The sequence below is a fragment of the Mustelus asterias genome, chromosome 4 (genome assembly GCF_964213995.1).
Source record: "Mustelus asterias chromosome 4, sMusAst1.hap1.1, whole genome shotgun sequence".
NCBI lineage: Eukaryota > Metazoa > Chordata > Chondrichthyes > Carcharhiniformes > Triakidae > Mustelus > Mustelus asterias.
The window spans coordinates 4025353-4043545 of record NC_135804.1 but is presented as its reverse complement, the minus strand read 5'-3'; the positions used below and the strand labels follow the sequence as shown (position 1 = coordinate 4043545).

Below are 18193 nucleotides of genomic sequence, written 5' to 3'. Positions count from 1 at the left end.
ATTCAAATCCAACAATGAAGGAACAGCAATACAGTCCGAAGTCAGGGTGGTGTGTGACTTGGAGGAGAACTTGCTAACGGTGCTCCAATGTGTCTGCTGCCCTGGTCCGTTTCAGTGTTGGGGTTTGTATGTTTGGGAGCTGCTTTCTAAGAAAGCTTTGGCGAGTTGTGTGCAGTCCACCCGCAGGTTCATATCTTTACTTTCCAATCACTGCCTGCCTGGCCTTGCCCATCTTAACTCAGTATCACTCCAGCTATACATTCCTGCACACCAGGTTCCCACATCGCCAGCCCTCAACGATGTCACTCACACCCTATCCCCTATCCTTCACCTTCTCCCACCTTTGAGAACCCTTTATTCTGACGATGAGCCCCTCTTCCCTTCCGTCGGAAACCCCTTTTCCTTCTCGGGATTCAGTTCCTCCTCCCACAGGCTCACCAATACATCCCCTTGTGCAATGAAGGGATTGGAAACCCTTCTTCTTACCAGCAGATTGTGGCCCCAGATATTCCTCCATTTAGCCACCGGCTCAGTCAGCGCCTGCCACAAGATAGAAAAATGAAGTTTTAGACGGACAGACAGGACCTCTGTGAGGGACAGCAAGATTCCGGCTGTACCTGAGCGTCTCTCTGGGATAGCCAGGGTGGAAAGGTTAATTAGGAGATGATAACTCCCGCGACCCAACGTTTCAGTTTATTTCAAACAAGTGTGACATCTTCATATTCACCAGAGGGACAAATGCAGTGGCCTTGGAGTGAGTGCAGGTTCATCAGGATGATACCTAGGCGAACAGGGTCAAATTATATTATATTACATTATCAAATTGATTAATAAGGGGGTCAGGGGTTATGGGGAAAAGGCAGGAGAATGGGAATGAGAAAAATATCAGCCATGGTTGAGTAGCGGAGCAGACTCGACGGGCCGAGTGGCCTAATTCTGCTCCTATGTCTTATGGTTTTATGGTCTTATAAGGACAAATTGCCACATTCCCCCATCTAAAGAGTCCCACAGTCCAGACAGTGTCTCCTGAATTCATTCCAGAACGGTCTGGCTGTCATTTTAATTGATATCTCATTGTTCTGGATTTGTCACCAGAGGAAACAATTTTTCAATTTCTACGGAGGATAAAATAAACTTATCAGACTCAGCACATTGGTCAGCCGGTTATTTTTAATATCTGAAATCTAGTTTGATAGAACAGGCTGGATCCAATCAGACTTATTCAAATCTCTCCATCTCAGATCAATCCGTTGTTTCAGCTTCTCGCACTGGCCGGGGTTTGAATGCGGGACACTTTCTCCTGGGAACCCAAAACAAGGGACATGTGCTGGCCTCTAATAATCCAATCGTTCTCCCAATTATCAAGCTCCGGACCGGATAATGTCAAGAGCTAGAGTTAGTGGGAATCAGGAATCATCTGAGATGGAGGAGGTCTCTACAATTATGAAAGGGTTACAAGGAGTAGATGATGTTTGCACAGTGGACAGACCAAAGCTGGGGATAGAAATATCAGATAGTCACCAATAGATCCAATAAAGAATTCAGGAGAAAATTCTTCACCTAAGCTCCAGAAAATAAGAGTGAATGGTTTGATCCATTGGGATTGTGTACAGTGTGAGTGAATGGGAAGGGTGTTGGGTCCATTGGGATTGTGTACAGTGTGAGTGAATGGGTAGGGGTTTGATCCGTTGGGATTGTGTACATTGGAAGTGAATGGGAAGGGGTTTGGGTTCATTGGGATTGGTGTACAGTGTGAGTGAATGGGAAGGGGTTTGGGTTCATTGGGATTGTGTACAGTGTGAGTGAATGGGAAGGGGTTTGGGTCCATTGGGATTGTGTACAGTGGGAGTGAATGGGAAAGGGTTTGGGTCCATTGGGATTGTGTACAGTGTGAGTGAATGGGAAGGGGTTTGGATCCATTGGGATTGTGTACAGTGGGAGTGAATGGGAAAGGGTTTGGGTTCGTTGGGATTATGTACAGTGGGAGCGAGTGGAAGAGGTTTGGGTTCATTGGGATTGTGCACAGTGGGAGCGAGTGGAAGAGGTTTGGGTTCATTGGGATTGTGTACAGTGGGAGTGAGTGGGAAGGGGTTTGGGTTCATTGGGATTGTGTACAGTGTGAGTGAATGGGAAAGGGTTTGGGTTCATTGGGATTGTGTACAGTGGGAGTGAGTGGGAAGGGGTTTGGGTCCATTGGGATTGTGTACAGTGGGAGTGAGTGGGAAGGGGTTTGGGTTCATTGGGATTGTGTACAGTGGGAGTGAGTGGGAAAGGGTTTGGGTCCATTGGGATTGTGCACAGTGGGAGTGAGTGGGAAGAGGTTTGGGTCCATTGGGATTGTGTACAGTGGGAGTGAGTGGGAAGAGGTTTGGGTCCATTGGGATTGTGTACAGTGGGAGTGAGTGGGAAGGGGTTTGGGTTCATTGGGATTGTGTACAGTGGGAGCGAGTGGGAAGGGATTTGGTTCGTTACAAATGTCTTCATATGATTACTTAGCCCAGCAAGACACTCAAACCATTACAAGAATAACCACAAGGACTCCGGTGGTTCAAGAAGAAACTCCACCATCACATTCTCAGGACAATGAGGGGCTGCAAATAGCAGCAACACCCAGAATGAATTGAAAAGATTTAACACAGGTTGCTATTTACCTCAATATTGTCACATTTGGCAAAGTACTCCAGGCACGTTGTCTTTCCACTTGCAATATTCCCTTCAACACAAATCTGAAATGAAATACAAGAACAGACAAAACTCAGTTTCCTCCCATTATTCCTCTGTACTTGAGAGTTCAAATCTAAGAGGAGTTTGGGAAACACAAGGCGGTTCCTATTGGACATGGACCTTGCACACGAGGCCATAACTGTCACTCACACTGAGAGGTTACAAAGTGTGAGAGGGGGAAGAATGTCACAGCTGAGTGGTTGCTGGGGAAATCAATTCCCTTTGAAAGTTAAAGCACCTCCTTGAATCTGACCTTATCTGGAAGTGCTCCATCATCTTAACCCACCAATGTTATAAACTCCACCCATCCTGTGCTGCTCCAGGCAGTTGATTTTTGGGAAGAAAAGACTTGCATTTGAACAGATTTTCACAACCACTGCAAACCTCAAAGTGCCTCCCAGCCAATGTGAGGAGATGCATTGTAGAAAGTCTAATGCAGGAGGGAAGTATACAGTAAATGTCAGAACCCTTAGAGGCATTAATATACAGAGAGATCAGGCATACAGGTCCACAATTCCCTGAAAGTCACAACAAGTGGTTAAGGTGGCCAAGAAGGCATACGGCATGTTTGGAATTAAGTTTGGAATCTGGAATTAAGAAGACTCAGGTGCGACACGGTGGCACAGCGGTTAGCACTGCTCCCTCACAGCGCCAGGGACCTGGGTTCAATTCCCAGCTTGGGTCACTGTCTGTGTGGAGTCTGCACATTCTCCCCATGTCTGCATGGGTTTCCTCTGGTTTCCTCCCATAGTCTGAAAGACTACATTGGCCGTGCTAAATTCTCCCTCAGTGTACCCAAACAGGCGCCACAGTGTGACGACTAAGAGATTTTCACAGTAACTTCATTACAGTGTTAATGTAAGCCTACTTGTGACACTAATAAATAAACTTTAACTTTTTACTGATGACCAGGAAACCATTGTCGATTGTCGGAAAAATCCATCTGATTCACTAATGTCCTTGAGGGAAGGAAATCTGCCGTCCTTACCTGGTCTGGCCTACATGTGACTTGACAGCAATGTGGTTGACTCTCTAACACCCTGTGGAATGGCGGGCAGTGAAATGCTGGCCCAGCCAGCGATGCCCACATCCCAAAAGTGAATTATTAAAAGTCCAAATTTTGGAAATGATTATCAGGTTTTCAATTATCCTTCAGCAGTAGCAGAGCGAATATCCAATCCCGAGCACTGCTTCTGGTGAGGCAGACTCAGAGTCCATCCCATCTACATTGAGACTTAACAACACAGAATCCTAAATCCAAAAGAATGGAGCACTTTACACTCAGTAAATTCACTTTTGAATTGTAGCCACTGCTGTAGTGTCACAAAATGCAGCAACCAATCTGCACACAGTAAGCTCCCCGCAGAGCAATGAGATACAAACATATGAATTAGGAGCAGGAGTTGGCTATTCGGCCCCTCGATCCTGCTCCGCCATTCAATAAGATCATGGCTGATATGCTGGTAACCTTAACTCCACGTTCCCACCTAACTGATTTATTTTGAAGATCTGAACACTCCAGGCTGCTCCGTAACGCTCCAGGCCGCTCCGTAACGCTGCCTGCTTGCCTGTGCAAACGGCCAATGATGTCACGTGACCGGTCTTTAAGTGCCCCTGTCCCACTGCAAGGCTTGCTAGTGAGGAAACATGCGAAATACCATGACTACACAACATTCCCCTCCCCCTTTAAATCCAAGGTCCCTGACCCCTCCCATCCCGGACATTCTCTCTTCCACCTTCGAGCAAAAGATACAAAAGTCTGAGGTCACGTACCAGCTGACTCAAGAACAGCTTCTTCCCTGCTGCCGTCAGACTTTTGAATCGACCTACCTCGCATTAAGTTGATCTTTCTCTACATCCTAGCTATGACTGTAACACTACATTCTGCACTCTCTCCTTTCCTTCTCCATGAACGGTATGCTTTGTCTGTATAGCACGCAAGAAACAATACATGTGACAATAATAAATCAAATCAAAAACAATAAGCAGTATAACATTATCACTGAACATAATGGTCTATGGGTCAGACGTTTCAGAGGCTGTCGTTCTCTGTGGCTGTCGGTGAACCTCAGCCATCTGCTTTTTGGTGTTTGCTGCAAACTCTGGTGCCATTGGCTTGGGTTTGGCATCGACCGTGGTTGTCTTAACCAGAGTCGACGTGGCGTTCTGGCGTCTGCTTCTCACCGGGGTACTGCTTCCCCAGATGGTTCAGGCTCTCGGGAAGGTCCAGGTCGACTCTCGGCCCAGCTTGATGTGGATTCTCCCGTCGGTTCTGTCTCCAGCAGATTGGTTTTTGTCACCAAAATGTCTTCCCCATATTACATCATCTCAGGCATCGTGGCTTTGTACGGTGCAGAAGACTGGTTCTGCCTGTGCTAAGATGGTGGCAGGCATCCACTTCCAACTCATGCTATAGTTCCTTGCTGTAACATCACCCTGACGAAAAACACAACATTTCGCCTGGTTCTCCTGTCACATGACCTGATCCTGCTGCTTTCTCAACAATTTATTTTGTCTTGGGTGGTTTAAGCAAATCAAATGTTGTGTGTAGTTGACGTCTAACCATTAGCAACCCTGGAAAAACTTGGGTTGTTGAGTGCACAGTGTTCGTGTACACGAACAGGATTTGGCTCAATTGTTTACAGAACAAGATTCATTGTCTGGTTACTTTCAGGGAACGTTTCATCGTCTGTACAAAACATTCTGCCAGCCCATCTGGGGCAGGATGACAAAGAGCATTTCCTTAATAATGATAGAATCCATAGAATCGCAGTGCAGAAGGAGGCCATTCAGCCCATCGAGTCTGCACTGACCACAATCCCACCCAGGCCCTATCCCCATAACGCCACATATTTACCCTGCTAATCCCCTGACACTAGGGTCAATTTGGCATGGCCAATCCACCTAACCCGCACATCTTAGGACTGTGAGGGGAAACCGGAGCACCCGGAGGAAACCCACGCAGACACGGGGAGAATGTGCAAACTCCAGACAGACAGTGACCCGAGGCCGGAATTGAACCCGAGTCCCTGGTGCTGTGAGGCAGCAGTGCTAACCACTGGCTAACCGAATGACTCTCATTCCCCAGAGGAGCCAACCAGCTGGTATGGCTAGTTTGAGTATTTAGTCATAGAGTCACAGAGGTTTACAGCATGGAAACAGGCCCTTCGGCCCAACGTGACCATGCCGCCCTTTTTAAAATCCCTAAGCTAGTCCCAATTGCCCGCATTTGGCCCATATCCCTCTATACCAATCGTACCCATGTAACTGTCTAAATGCTTTTTAAAAGACAAAATTGTACCCGCCTCTACTACTACCTCTGGCAACATGTTCCAGACACTCCCCACCCTCTGAGTGATAAAATTGTCCCTCTGGACCCTTTTGTATCTCTCCCCTCTCACCTTAAACCGATGCCCTCTAGTTTTAGACTCCCCTACCTTTGGGAAAAGATATTGACTATCTAGCTGATCTATGCCCCTCATTATTTTATAAACCTCTATAAGATCACCCCTCAGCCTCCTACACTCCAGAGAAAAAAGTCTCGGTCCATCCAGCCTCTCCTTATAACTCAAACCATCAAATCCCGGTAGCATCTTAGTAAATCTTTTCTGCACTCATTCTAGTTTAATAATATCCTTTCTATAATAGGGTGACCAAAACTGTCCACAGTATTCCAAGTGTGGCCTTACCAATGTCTTGTACAACTTCAAAAAGACGTCCCAACTCCTGTATTCAATTTTCTGACCAATGAAACCAGGCATGCTGAATGCCTTCTTCACCACTCTGTCCACCTGTTACTCCACTTTCAAGGAGCTATGAACTTGTCCCCCTAGATCTCTTTGTTCTGTAACTCTCTCCAACGCCCTACCATTAACTGAGTAAGTCCTGCCCTGGTTCAATCTACCAAAATGCATCACCTCGCATTTATCTAAATTAAACTTCATCTGCCATTCGTCAGCTCATTGGCCCAATTGATCAAGATCCCGTTGAAATCCGAGATAGCCATCTTCACTGTCCACTATGCCAGCAATCTTGCTGTCACCTGCAAACTTACTAACCACGCCTCCTATATTCTCATCCAAATCATTAATATAAATGACAAATAACAGTGGACCCAGCACTGATCCCTAAGGCACACCGCTGGTCACAGGCCTCCAGTTTGAAAAACAATCCTCTACAACCACCCTCTGGCTTCTGTCATCAAGCCAATTTTGTATCCATTTAGCCACCTCACCCTGGATCCTATTAGATTTCACCTTATGCAACAACCTACCATGCGATAAAAGCAAATTACTGCAGGTGCTGGAATCTGAAACCAAAAGAGAAAATGCTGGAAAATCTCAGCAGGTCTGGCAGTATCTGTAAGGAGAGAAAAGAGCTGACGTTTTGAGTCCAGATGACCCTTTGTCAAAGCTAAAAGGCAGAGAAAGTGGGAGATATTTATACTGCAGGGGGCGGGAATGAAAGATGAGTCATAGCCAAAGAAACCCAGGGAAAAGACTGTTAATAGTTGTCCACAGAGAGAATAAAGGGTGTGAATGGCCAAACGGCAGAGAAGCTGTAAACTGTGATAGTTGGAGATGTTTGGGGGGGGGGGGGGGGGGGGGGGCGTGGAAATGGGAAAGTGGGAGAATGTAGAAAAGAGGAAGCAGGGGGAGAAAAGGTAAGGGAAGGGGGGGGGATGAAGTGGGGGGAAAGAGTGGAGGGGAGAAGAAAAATGAAGAAAGACAATAAAGAAATAAAAGGTAGAGAACAGTAAAAAATTTAAATAAAATAGAATGAAAGCCAAGAGGTTGAGGTGGGGTAGAGCAAATCATCTGAAGTTGTTGAATTCGGTGTTGAGACCGGAAGGTTGTAAAGTGCCGAGCCGGAAGATGAGATCCTGTTCCTCCAGTTTGTGTTGAGCTTCACTGGAACATTGCAGCAGGCCAAGGACAGACATGTGGGCATGGGAGCAGGATCGTGTGTTAAAATGGCAGCAACCGGAAGGTCAGGGTCCTGGTTGTGCTCAGCAAAGCGATCACCCAGTCTACGCTTGGTCTCTCCGATATAGAGGAGACCACATTGGGAGCAGTGAATGCAATAGACCAAATTGAAAGGGGTGCCAGTGAAACGCTGCTTAACCTGGAATGAGTGTTTTGGGCCTTGGATGGTGAGCATGGAGGAGGTAAAGGAGCAGGTGTTACACCTTCTGTGATTGCATGGGAAGGTGCCATGAGTGATGGGAGAGGTGTTGGGTATAGTGGAGGAGTGGACTAGGTTATCCCAGAGGGAACGGTCTCTGCGGAATATTGACAGAGGGAGTGAAGGAAAGATGTGTTTGGTGATGGCATCACGCTGGAGTTGGCGAAAATGGAGGAGAATTATATTTTGCATGCGGGGTGAAATGTGAAAACAAGGGGGGCGGGGAGGGGGTGAGGGTCGTGGCGCAGGAGATGGACTGCACACTGTTGAGGGCCTGCCATGCGGTACCTTGTCAAAGGCCTTACTAAAGTCCATGTAGACAACATCAACTGCACTGCCCTCATCTACCTTCTTGGTTACCCCTTCAAAAAAACTCAATCAAATTTGTGAGACATGATTTTCCACTCACAAAGCCATGCTGACTGTCCCTAATCAGTCCTTGCATCTCTAAATGCGTGTAGATCCTGTCTTTCAAAATACATTCCACCAACTCACCCACCACAGATGTGTGAGGCTCACTGGTCTGTAGTTCCCAGGCTTTTCCCTTTCTAAACAAAGGCACAACATTTGCCACCGTCCAATCTTCAGGCACCTCACCTGTGACTATCGATGATTCAAATATTTCTGCTAGGGGACCTGCAATTTCCTCTCTCGCCTCCTGGGATACACTTCTTCAGGTCCCGGCAATTTATCTACCTTGATGCTTTAAAACTTCCAGCACCTCCTTCTCTGTAATATGTACACTCCTCAAGACATCACTATTTATTTCCCCAAGTTCCCTAACATCCATGCTTTTCTCAACAGTAAATACTGATGAGAAATATTCATTTAGGATCTCACCTATCTCTTGTGGATACGCACATAGATGACCTTGTTGATCCTTAAGAGGTCCTACTCTCTCCCTAGTTATTCTTTTGGCCTTTATGTATTTGTAGAAGCTCTTTGGATTCTCCTTTGCCTTATCTGCCAAAACAACCTCGTGTAGGATTCGTGAAGGGCAAGTCGTGCCTCACAATTTTGATTGAATTTTTTGAGGAGGTAACTAAGTGTGTTGATGAAGGTAGGGCAGTTGATGTCATATACATGGATTTTAGTAAGGCATTTGATAAGGTCCCCCATGGTCGGCTTATGATGAAAGTGAGGAGGTGTGGGATAGAGGGAAAGTTGGCCGATTGGATAGGTAACTGGCTGTCTGATCGAAGACAGAGGGTGGTGGTCGATGGAAAATTTTCGGATTGGAGGCAGGTTGCTAGCGGAGTGCCACAGGGATCAGCGCTTAGTCCTCTGCTCTTTGTGATTTTTATAAATGACTTGGAGGAGGGGGCTGAAGAGTGGATCAGTAAATTTGTTGATGACACCAAAATTGGAGGAGTAGTGGATGAGGTGGAGGGCTGTTGTCGGCTGCAAAGAGATATAGATAGGATGCAGAGCTAGGCTGCAAAATGGCAAATGGAGTTTAACCCTGATATATGTGAGATGATTCATTTTGGTAGGACTAATTTAAATGTGGATTACAGGGTCAAAGGTAGGGTTCTGAAGACTGTGGAGGAACAGAGAGATCTTGGGGTCCATATCCACAGATCTCTAAAGGTTGCCACTCAAGTGGATAGAGCTGTGAAGAAGGCCTATGGTGTGTTAGCTTTTATTAACAGGGGGTTGGAGTTTAAGAGCCGTGGGGTTATGCTGCAACTGTACAGGACCTTGGTGAGACCACATTTGGAATATTGTGTGCAGTTCTGGTCACCTCACTATAAGAAGGATGTGGAAGTGCTGGAAAGAGTGCAGAGGAGATTTACCAGGATGCTGCCTGGTTTGGAGGGTAGGTCGTATGAGGAAAGGTTGAGGGAGCTAGGGCTGTTCTCTCTGGAGCGGAGGAGGCTGAGGGGAGACTTAATAGAGGTTTATAAACTGATGAAGGGGATAGATAGAGTGAACGTTCAAAGACTATTTCCTCGGGTGGATGGAGCTATTACAAGGGGGCATAACTATAGGGTTCGTGGTGGGAGATATAGGAAGGATATCAGAGGTAGGTTCTTTACGCAGAGAGTGGTTGGGGTGTGGAATGGACTGCCTGCAGTGATAGTGGAGTCAGACACTTTAGGAACATTTAAGCGGTTATTGGATAGGCACATGGAGCACACCAGGATGATAGGGAGTGGGATAGCATGATCTTGGTTTCAGATAAAGCTTGGCACAACATCGTGGGCCGAAGGGCCTGTTCTGTGCTGTACTGTTCTATGTTCTATGTTCTATGTCCCCTTTTTGCCATCCTGATTTCTCTCTTAACTCTACTCCTACACCCCCTATACTCTTTGGGTGGAATATGGCTTCAACTCCAGGTTTGTTCCCACTGTCTTACCACAAGTACGATGTCCATAACCTCTGACAATTGCAGAAAGATAGAAAAGAAAAGGGCTGCTATAAAATTGCCAGACTTCACTCGGGTTTTTGTTTAATCAACGTAGATGTAGAATTCACTTTCTCAATGGGGAGCAGGTTTGTTAGTAATCGTAATGAGGTGTTTTAAATACTTTGTAGCTTTAAAGGTACATGTAATACCTTTAATTAGTCCATACATATAAAATATATCTCCTATACATTTTTAGAAATTAAACAAAGAAACTTCGATGCACAGTTACAGAGTGCCCCTTTGATACCAAACATTGTTAGATACATTCCCTTAAAGCACCAACTGTTGGAATCACAGGACCATAAAGGAAACTTAATTGCCTCACCAGACACCATACCAGAAACAGTTGATACAAGTGTGAGTTTTAATGAAGCTGCCTTCACAGTTTCTAATCAAAACAGAGTCAGATCTGTGCATAGATCCTGAAAGTTGGCACCCAGGTTGATAGGGTTAAGAAGGCGTACGGAGTGTTAGCTTTTATTGGTAGAGGGATTGAGTTTCGGAGCAAGGAGGTCATGTTGCAGCTGTACAAAACTCTGGTGCGGCCGCACTTGGGGTATTGCGTACAGTTCTGGTCACCGCATTATAGGAAGGATGTAGATGCATTGGAAAGGGCGCAGAGGAGATTTACTAGGATGTTGCCTTGTATGGTGGGAAGGTCTTATGAGGAAAGGCTGAGGGACTTGAGGTTGTTTTTGTTAGAGAGAAGAAAGTTAACAGGTGACTTAATAGAGGCATACAAGATGATCAGAGGATTAGATAGGGTGGATAGTGAGAGCCTTTTTCCTCAGATGGTGATGGCTAGCACGAGGGGACATAGCTTTAAATTGAGGGGTGATAGATATAGGACAGATGTCAGAGGTAGGTTCTTCACTCAGAGAGTGGTAAGGGCGTGGAATGCCCTGCCTGCAGCAGTAGTGGACTCGCCAACATTAAGGGCATTTAAATGGTCATTGGATAAACATATGGATGATATTGGAATAGTGTAGGTTAGATGGGCTTTAGATTGGTTTCACTGGTCGGCGCAACATCGAGGGCCAAAGGGCCTGTACTGCGCTGTAATGTTCTATGTTCTGTTCTTAGAAAGATATCAATGTCTTAGCTAACGAAAAAGTTATGGTAGGGGACTTAGTGAGAACTGACAAGAATTAATGGTAACATAATGTTACCCCTTGAAATTTTAGGTACTAATAAAAAACTCAGTCATTGAACTGATAGGCAATGTATTCATGTGTTTCATTATGTTGGCAATAAACAAAATTTATCAGGGCTATAAACCAGGAATGTCCTGAAGGCAAGTTGAATTGACCACATCCCTTAACTGACAAGGTCATAAAATACTAATGGCTTTTGTAGGCCCTGTTTATCAATTAAAGGATGTCCATGTGAGACTGTTTTAGTGAAGATGCTTTGTGAGGCTTCTATCAAAAATAGAGACATGATGTCTGACTAAGAGACTAGAGAAAGAAGTTTAACAACACCAAGTTAAAGTCCAACAGGTTTATTTGGTAACAAAAGCCACAAGCTTTCGGAGCCTTAAGCTCCTTCTTCAGGTGAGTTGGAATTCTGTTCACAAACAGGGCATATAAAGACACAAACTCAATTTACAGAATAATGGTTGGAATGCGAATACTTACAGCTAATCAAGACTTTAAGGTACAAACAATGTGAGTGGAGAGAGCATTAAGACAGGTTAAAGAGATGTGTAATGTCTCCAGACAGGACAGCCAGTGAGACTCTGCAGGTCCAGGCAAGCTGTGGGGGTTACAGATAGTGTGACATGAACCCAATATCCCGGTTGAGGCCGTCCTCATATGTGAGGAACTTGGCTATCAGTTTCTGCTCAGCGACTCTGCGCCGTCGTGTGTCATGAAGGCCACCTTGGAGAACGCTTACCAGAGGCCGAATGCCTGTGACCGCTGAAGTGCTCCGCAACAGGAAGAGAACAGTCTTGCCTGGTGATTGTCGAGCGGTGTTCATTCATCCGTTGTCGCAGCGTCTGCATGGTTTCCCCAATGTACCATGCCTTGGGACATTCTTTCCTGCAGCGTATCAGGTAGACAATGTTGGCCGAGTTGCAAGAGTATGTACTGTGTACCTGGTGGATGGTGTTCTCATGTGAGATGATGGCATCTGTGTCGATGATCCGGCACATCTTGCAGAGGTTGCTGTGGCAGGGTTGTGTGGTGTCATGGTCACTGTTCTCCTGAAGGTTGGGTAGTTTGCTGCGGACAATGGTCTGTTTGAGGATGTGTGGTTGTTTGAAGGCAAGAAGTGGGGGTGTGGTGATGGCCTTGGCGAGATGTTTGTCTTCATCAATGACATTATGAAGGCTCCGGAGGAGATGCCATAGCTTTTCCGTTCCGGGGAAGTACTGGACGACGAAGGGTACTCTGTCCACCGTGTCCCGTGTTTGTCTTCTGAGGAGGTCGGTGCGGTTTTTCGCTGTGGTGCGTCGGAACTGTCTATCGATGAGTCGAGCGCCATATCCTGTTCTTATGAGGGCATCTTTCAGCGTCTGGAGGTGTCTGTTGCGATCCTCCTCATCTGAGCAGATCCTGTGTATACGGAGGGCTTGTCCGTAGGGGATGGCTTCTTTAACGTGTTTAGGGTGGAAACTGGAGAAGTGGAGCATCGTGAGGTTATCCGTGGGCTTGCGGTATAGTGAGGTGACCGTCCTTAATGGAGATACGTGTGTCCAAGAATGCAACCAATTCCGGACAGTAGTCCATGGTGAGTCTGATGGTGGGATGGAACTTGTTGATGTCATCATAGAGTTGTTTCAGTGATTGTTCACCATGAGTCCAAAGGAAGAAAATGTCATCGATGTATCTAGTGTATAGCATCGGTTGAAGGTCCTGTGCGGTGAAGAAGTCCTCAGAAGACAGTGACCACGACACCACACAACCCTGCCACAGCAACCTCTGCAAGATGTGCCGGATCATCGACACAGATGCCATCATCTCACGTGAGAACACCAACCACCAGGTACACGGTACATACACTTGCAACTCGGCCAACGTTGTCTACCTGATACGCTGCAGGAAAGGATGTCCCAAGGCATGGTACATTGGGGAAACCATGCAGACGCTGCGACAACGGATGAATGAACACCGCTCAATAATCACCAGGCAAGACTGTTCTCTTCCTGTTCGGGAGCACTTCAGCGGTCACAGGCATTCGGCCTCTGATATTCGGGTAAGCGTTCTCCAAGGCGGCCTTCACGACACACAACGGCGCAGAGTCGCTGAGCAGAAACTGATAGCCAAGTTCCGCACACATGAGGACGGTCTCAACTGGGATATTGGGTTCATGTCACACTATCTGTCACCCCCACATCTTGCCTGGACCTGCAGAGTCTCACTGGCTGTCCTGTCTGGAGACAATACACATCTCTTTAACCTGTCTTAATGCTCTCTCCACTCACATTGTTTGTACCTTTCAGACTTGATTAGCTGCAAGTATTCGCATTCCAACCATTATTCTGTAAATTGAGTTTGTGTCTTTATATGCCCTGTTTGTGAACAGAATTCCCACTCACCTGAAGAAGGAGCTTAAGGCTCCGAAAGCTTGTGGCATTTGCTACCAAATAAACCTGTTGGACTTTAACCTGGTGTTGTTAAACATCTTACTGTGTTTACCCCAGTCCAACGCCGGCATCTCCACATTAAGAGACTAGAGGACAGGCTTAGGGATGATATATTGGGGTATCCCACGAGGTATTGTGCTCTCATAGATCAGGGTGGTTCAGTATTTTTTCTATCGGATCAATACGTAAAGTATGTCATTTGTAACACTTTTGATTGGATTGCGTCCAACTGACTGTGAGCTGCAGAATTGTATTAACCAGGATGATTTTCTTTGTTCAGTGGAGTGATGTTTCTAACCCATTGTGTCAAGAATCTCCCCCCTTGCTAGCAAGTAAAATAAAGACAATCTGTCGATTAAGTATCTTGTGTTGATGTGTATTTGTGTAAAAGTCAAACTCGGAAGTCGAGATTTCAACAGAATACTGGATCATTTCTGGTACGCTTCTTAACTTGTCCAGCGGTTACAGGAGTGTTTTCTACTTCTCAAATTAGAAAATGATTCCACACAAGCTACATATTGTTGAATTATTGGGTAAGGTAGTTGTTACTGTGAAGGTTTGATTGATGATACTTGATCATGTGTGTGTGCTGACAGCAGCAATGCCTACCTCTGCATTCTGCTTGCTGCCAGTGATAGAATCCCAGTCTACAGCCCAAAGATTGCTGTTAGTGGACGATGCTCAGTCAATAAAGTGAATTTATTGACTTTAGGGGGACTTTAAGAGGAAAACCACATTCAGATCAGGTCCTGTATATTTACTATAAATAGTCACTACAATGGAATGAGGGACCATGAAGAAATACATTTGCACAATTGGGCGGCACGGTAGCACAGTGGTTAGCACTGCTGCTTCACAGCTCCAGGGACCTGCGTTCAATTCCCGGCTTGGGTCACTGTCTGTTTGGAGTTTGCACATTCTCCTCGTGTCTGCGTGGGTTTCCTCTGGGTGCTCCGGTTTCCTCCCACAGTCCAAAGATGTGCGGGTTAGGTCGATTGGCCAAGCTAAAATTGCCCCTTAGTGTCCTGAGATGCGTAGATTAGAGGGATTAGCGGGTAAATATGTAGGGATATGGGGGTAGGGACTGGGTGGGATTGTGGTCGGTGCAGACTCAATGGGCCAAATGGCCTCTTTCTGCACTGTAGGGTTTCTATGATTCTATGATGGAATTTCCTCCCATGCAGGAACTGGTAGAAGCATTTTATTCTAAAAATTATCCCTAGGGCATCTTTCTCCATCTGTGCATAATTTATAAACTTTATTCAAGGTCCTCGACTTGAAGCAGCTTGGTATGGCTCCTGCTCTGTCCAAGACTGCAAGAAACTACAAAGGATCGTGAACAAAGTCCAGTCCATCACTCAAATCAATCTCCCATCCATGGACTCTGTCTACACTTCCCGCTCGGTAAAGCAGCCAGCATAATCAAGGACCCCACGCACCCCGGACATTCTCTCTTCCACCTCCTTCTGTCGGGAAAAAGATACGAAAGTGTGAGGTCACGTACCAACCGACTCAAGAACAGTTGCTTCCCTGCTGCTGTCAGACTTTTGAATGGACCTACCTCGCACTAAGTTGATCTTTCGCTACACCCTAGCTATGACTGTAATACTACATTCTGCACTCTCTCCTTTCCTTCTCTATGAACGGTATGCTTTGTCTGTATGGCGCGCAAGAAACAATACGTTTCACTGTGTACTAATACATGTGACAATAATAAATCAAATCAAATCAAAAAACAAAGTAAATCAGCTTCTCATCAGTTGTGGGAATCCAGAGCCCCCAGCCCCATATCCTATGATCCCCGTCACCCTAAGTGCTATATCTAAAAAAAATGCTCAGCTCCAGTGTCCTGCCCTCCATTTCAGAGGGCATTTGAGAGTCAACATCAAGGTCTGGAGTCACACGTAGGTCAGACCAGGTAAGGACGGCAGATTTCCTTTCCTAAAGGACATTAGTGAACCAGATGGGTTTTTACAACAATTGACAATGGTTTCATGCTCATCATTTAATTCCAGATTGTTTTTATTTAATTCACCTGCTGTGGTGGGATTTGAACCGGGTACCCCAGATCTTGTCCTGAGTCTCCAGATTACTAGTCAATACCACTATGCCACTGCTTCATTCTAATCCCATTTTCCAGCGCTTGGTCTGAGGCCTGTACGCTATGGTGTTTCAAGTGCCCATTTAAATGCTTGGTGATTTTAGTTTTCCTATTTTCTCTGGTATTCCCAATTCTGTATTTCTGGAATTTTAAAGTTTCACCAGAGTTTATTACAGTGTACAGTCCTGCACATTTAGAAAATAGCTGGGTGGCACCAGTCTTATGGTTTTAACACTTTTATACTTTTTGGGTTCACTATTTCTGTCAGCAACCTTCATGTTTGTGACCAGTTGGAGTGGACCCTGAACTGCCCAAACTCTGGGTAAAGAGCCCAGGTTGCAGTAACTGGCCAGTCTGTTCCAGTTGACTGTGAATATCTTACATGCTGCCACGTACTGTGCTCTGACTTGTCAGAGTGGGTACTTTGCATATTTAAACAAGACAAGTACGCTCATGACTGGGTGCCAAGCTCCATCATACATACCACCAACTTCTTAGCTTCCTTCGATTTATTGCTGAAGAACCGAACTAGGGAGGAAAAAAAAACACATGAGGAGGTTTCAAAGAGAGGGACTATGTTTTATGGTCTTTATGGGACAGGTAGGAGCAGAGGGACAGAGAGACAAAGAGAGGGGGTAATGCAATAGCACTGAAAGAAGCAATCTTTGTATTAACGCAAACGATGAGTATCCTGGGCCCCATTAATGCAAAGGAACTTCTTCATGGCGGCACTGTCCCTTTAAATCAAGTAAGAGTTTTAACAACACCAGGTTAAAGTCTAACAGGTTTATTTGGTACAAAATAAACCTGTTGGACTTTAACCTGGTGTTGTTAAAACTCTTACTGTGTTCACCCCAGTCCAACGCCCGCATCTCTAAATCATGACTACCTTTAAATCAACGCAGCTCCCGACACATTGTGAATTTTAAAGCATTATTTAACTGGGGAATAACGTGGGCAATTGTCTGTCCTAAGGGGTGATCAGCAATGGATACAGATAAGAGATTACTAATTTACCATCACAGTTTGTGTGTGTGTTGCTTGGTTACAGGAGGTTTGTTACAGTCTCTGGGGTACATTTCTGTCTGGTTCTTACCCGCAGGGTAACGCTGGCGCCGACTTCGCTGCAGCAGCAGCCGCTGAAAGTGATTCCAACACCAGGCAGAGAACCCCAGGAAACCCCAGACAGTCACCGACATAGCAGCTTGCAGGCTCGGAGAGATAAGACAGACTCCACCTCTGACACGGAAACGTTTTAGACGCATCCCTCCCGCCCCGTTACCAGCTTCAGATGTAACTTCCTGAATTGCAGCAATCCAGTTATTCATTCCTACAATTATAGCTGCAAACAGTGATGCGTCTCCACAAGGGAGAAGGCTGTTGAGTCACATAATAGAAGACTTTGTAATTCTTTATTTTTAAGTTTATTTATTAGTGTCACAAGTAGGCTTACATTAACACTGCAGTGAAGTTACTGTGAAAATCCACGAGTCACCACACTCCGGCGCCTGAGGGAGAATTTAGCATGGCCAATGCACCCTAAGCAGCACGTCTTTCGGACTGGAGCATCCAGAGGAAACCCACGTAGACGCGGGGAGAACGTACAGATTCCACACAGACAGTGACCCAAACCGGGAATCGAACCCAGGTCCCTGGCGCAGTGAGGCAGCAGTGCTAACCACTGTGCCATCGTGCACCGTGTAAAGGAAACTAGAACTAGAGGGCACAGCCTCAAAATAAAGGGGGGTCAGTTTAGGACAGAGTTGAGGAGGAACTTCTTCTCTCAGAGGGTGGTGAATCTCTGGAATTCTCTGCCCACTGAAGTGGTGGAGGCTACCTGGTTGAATATGTTTAAATCACGGATAGATGGATTCCTGATCGGTAAGGGAATTAGGGGTTATAGGGATCAGGCAGGTAAGTGGAACTGATCCACTTCAGATCAGCCATGATCTTGTTGAATGGCGGGGCAGGCTCGAGGGGCTAGATGGCCTACTCCTGCTCCTATTTCTTATGTTCTTATGTGCCACCCTGAAAGGGTAAATGTAGACTCTCTACTTACAAAATGAGGGATGATAAGTTTACTGTAGCTGCTTTTGTCAATATGAAGAATTCAGGGGAAACATGTCTTTGGAGAATGATTGGAATCTGGAGCTTGCTACCACGGGGACTGGTTGAGGTGAATAAT

The 18193-nt window shown here is 45.9% G+C and overlaps 1 protein-coding gene across 2 annotated transcripts in view; it reads right to left on the bottom strand.

Moving 5' to 3' along the window:
• tk2 (thymidine kinase 2) overlaps window positions 1-17221 on the bottom strand; it is a 37519-nt gene extending 20298 nt beyond the window's left edge. For both annotated transcript variants that reach the window (XM_078210535.1, XM_078210537.1), the window contains exons 1-4: window positions 17105-17221; window positions 16493-16536; window positions 2652-2726; window positions 487-540 (exon numbers count right to left, since the gene is read on the bottom strand). In XM_078210535.1, the coding sequence (XP_078066661.1) occupies window positions 487-540; window positions 2652-2726; window positions 16493-16536; window positions 17105-17207 (276 nt within the window). In that variant the 5' untranslated portion in view covers window positions 17208-17221. The remainder of the gene's footprint in view (window positions 1-486; window positions 541-2651; window positions 2727-16492; window positions 16537-17104) is intronic.
• Between the last annotated feature and the right edge of the window lie 972 nt (window positions 17222-18193).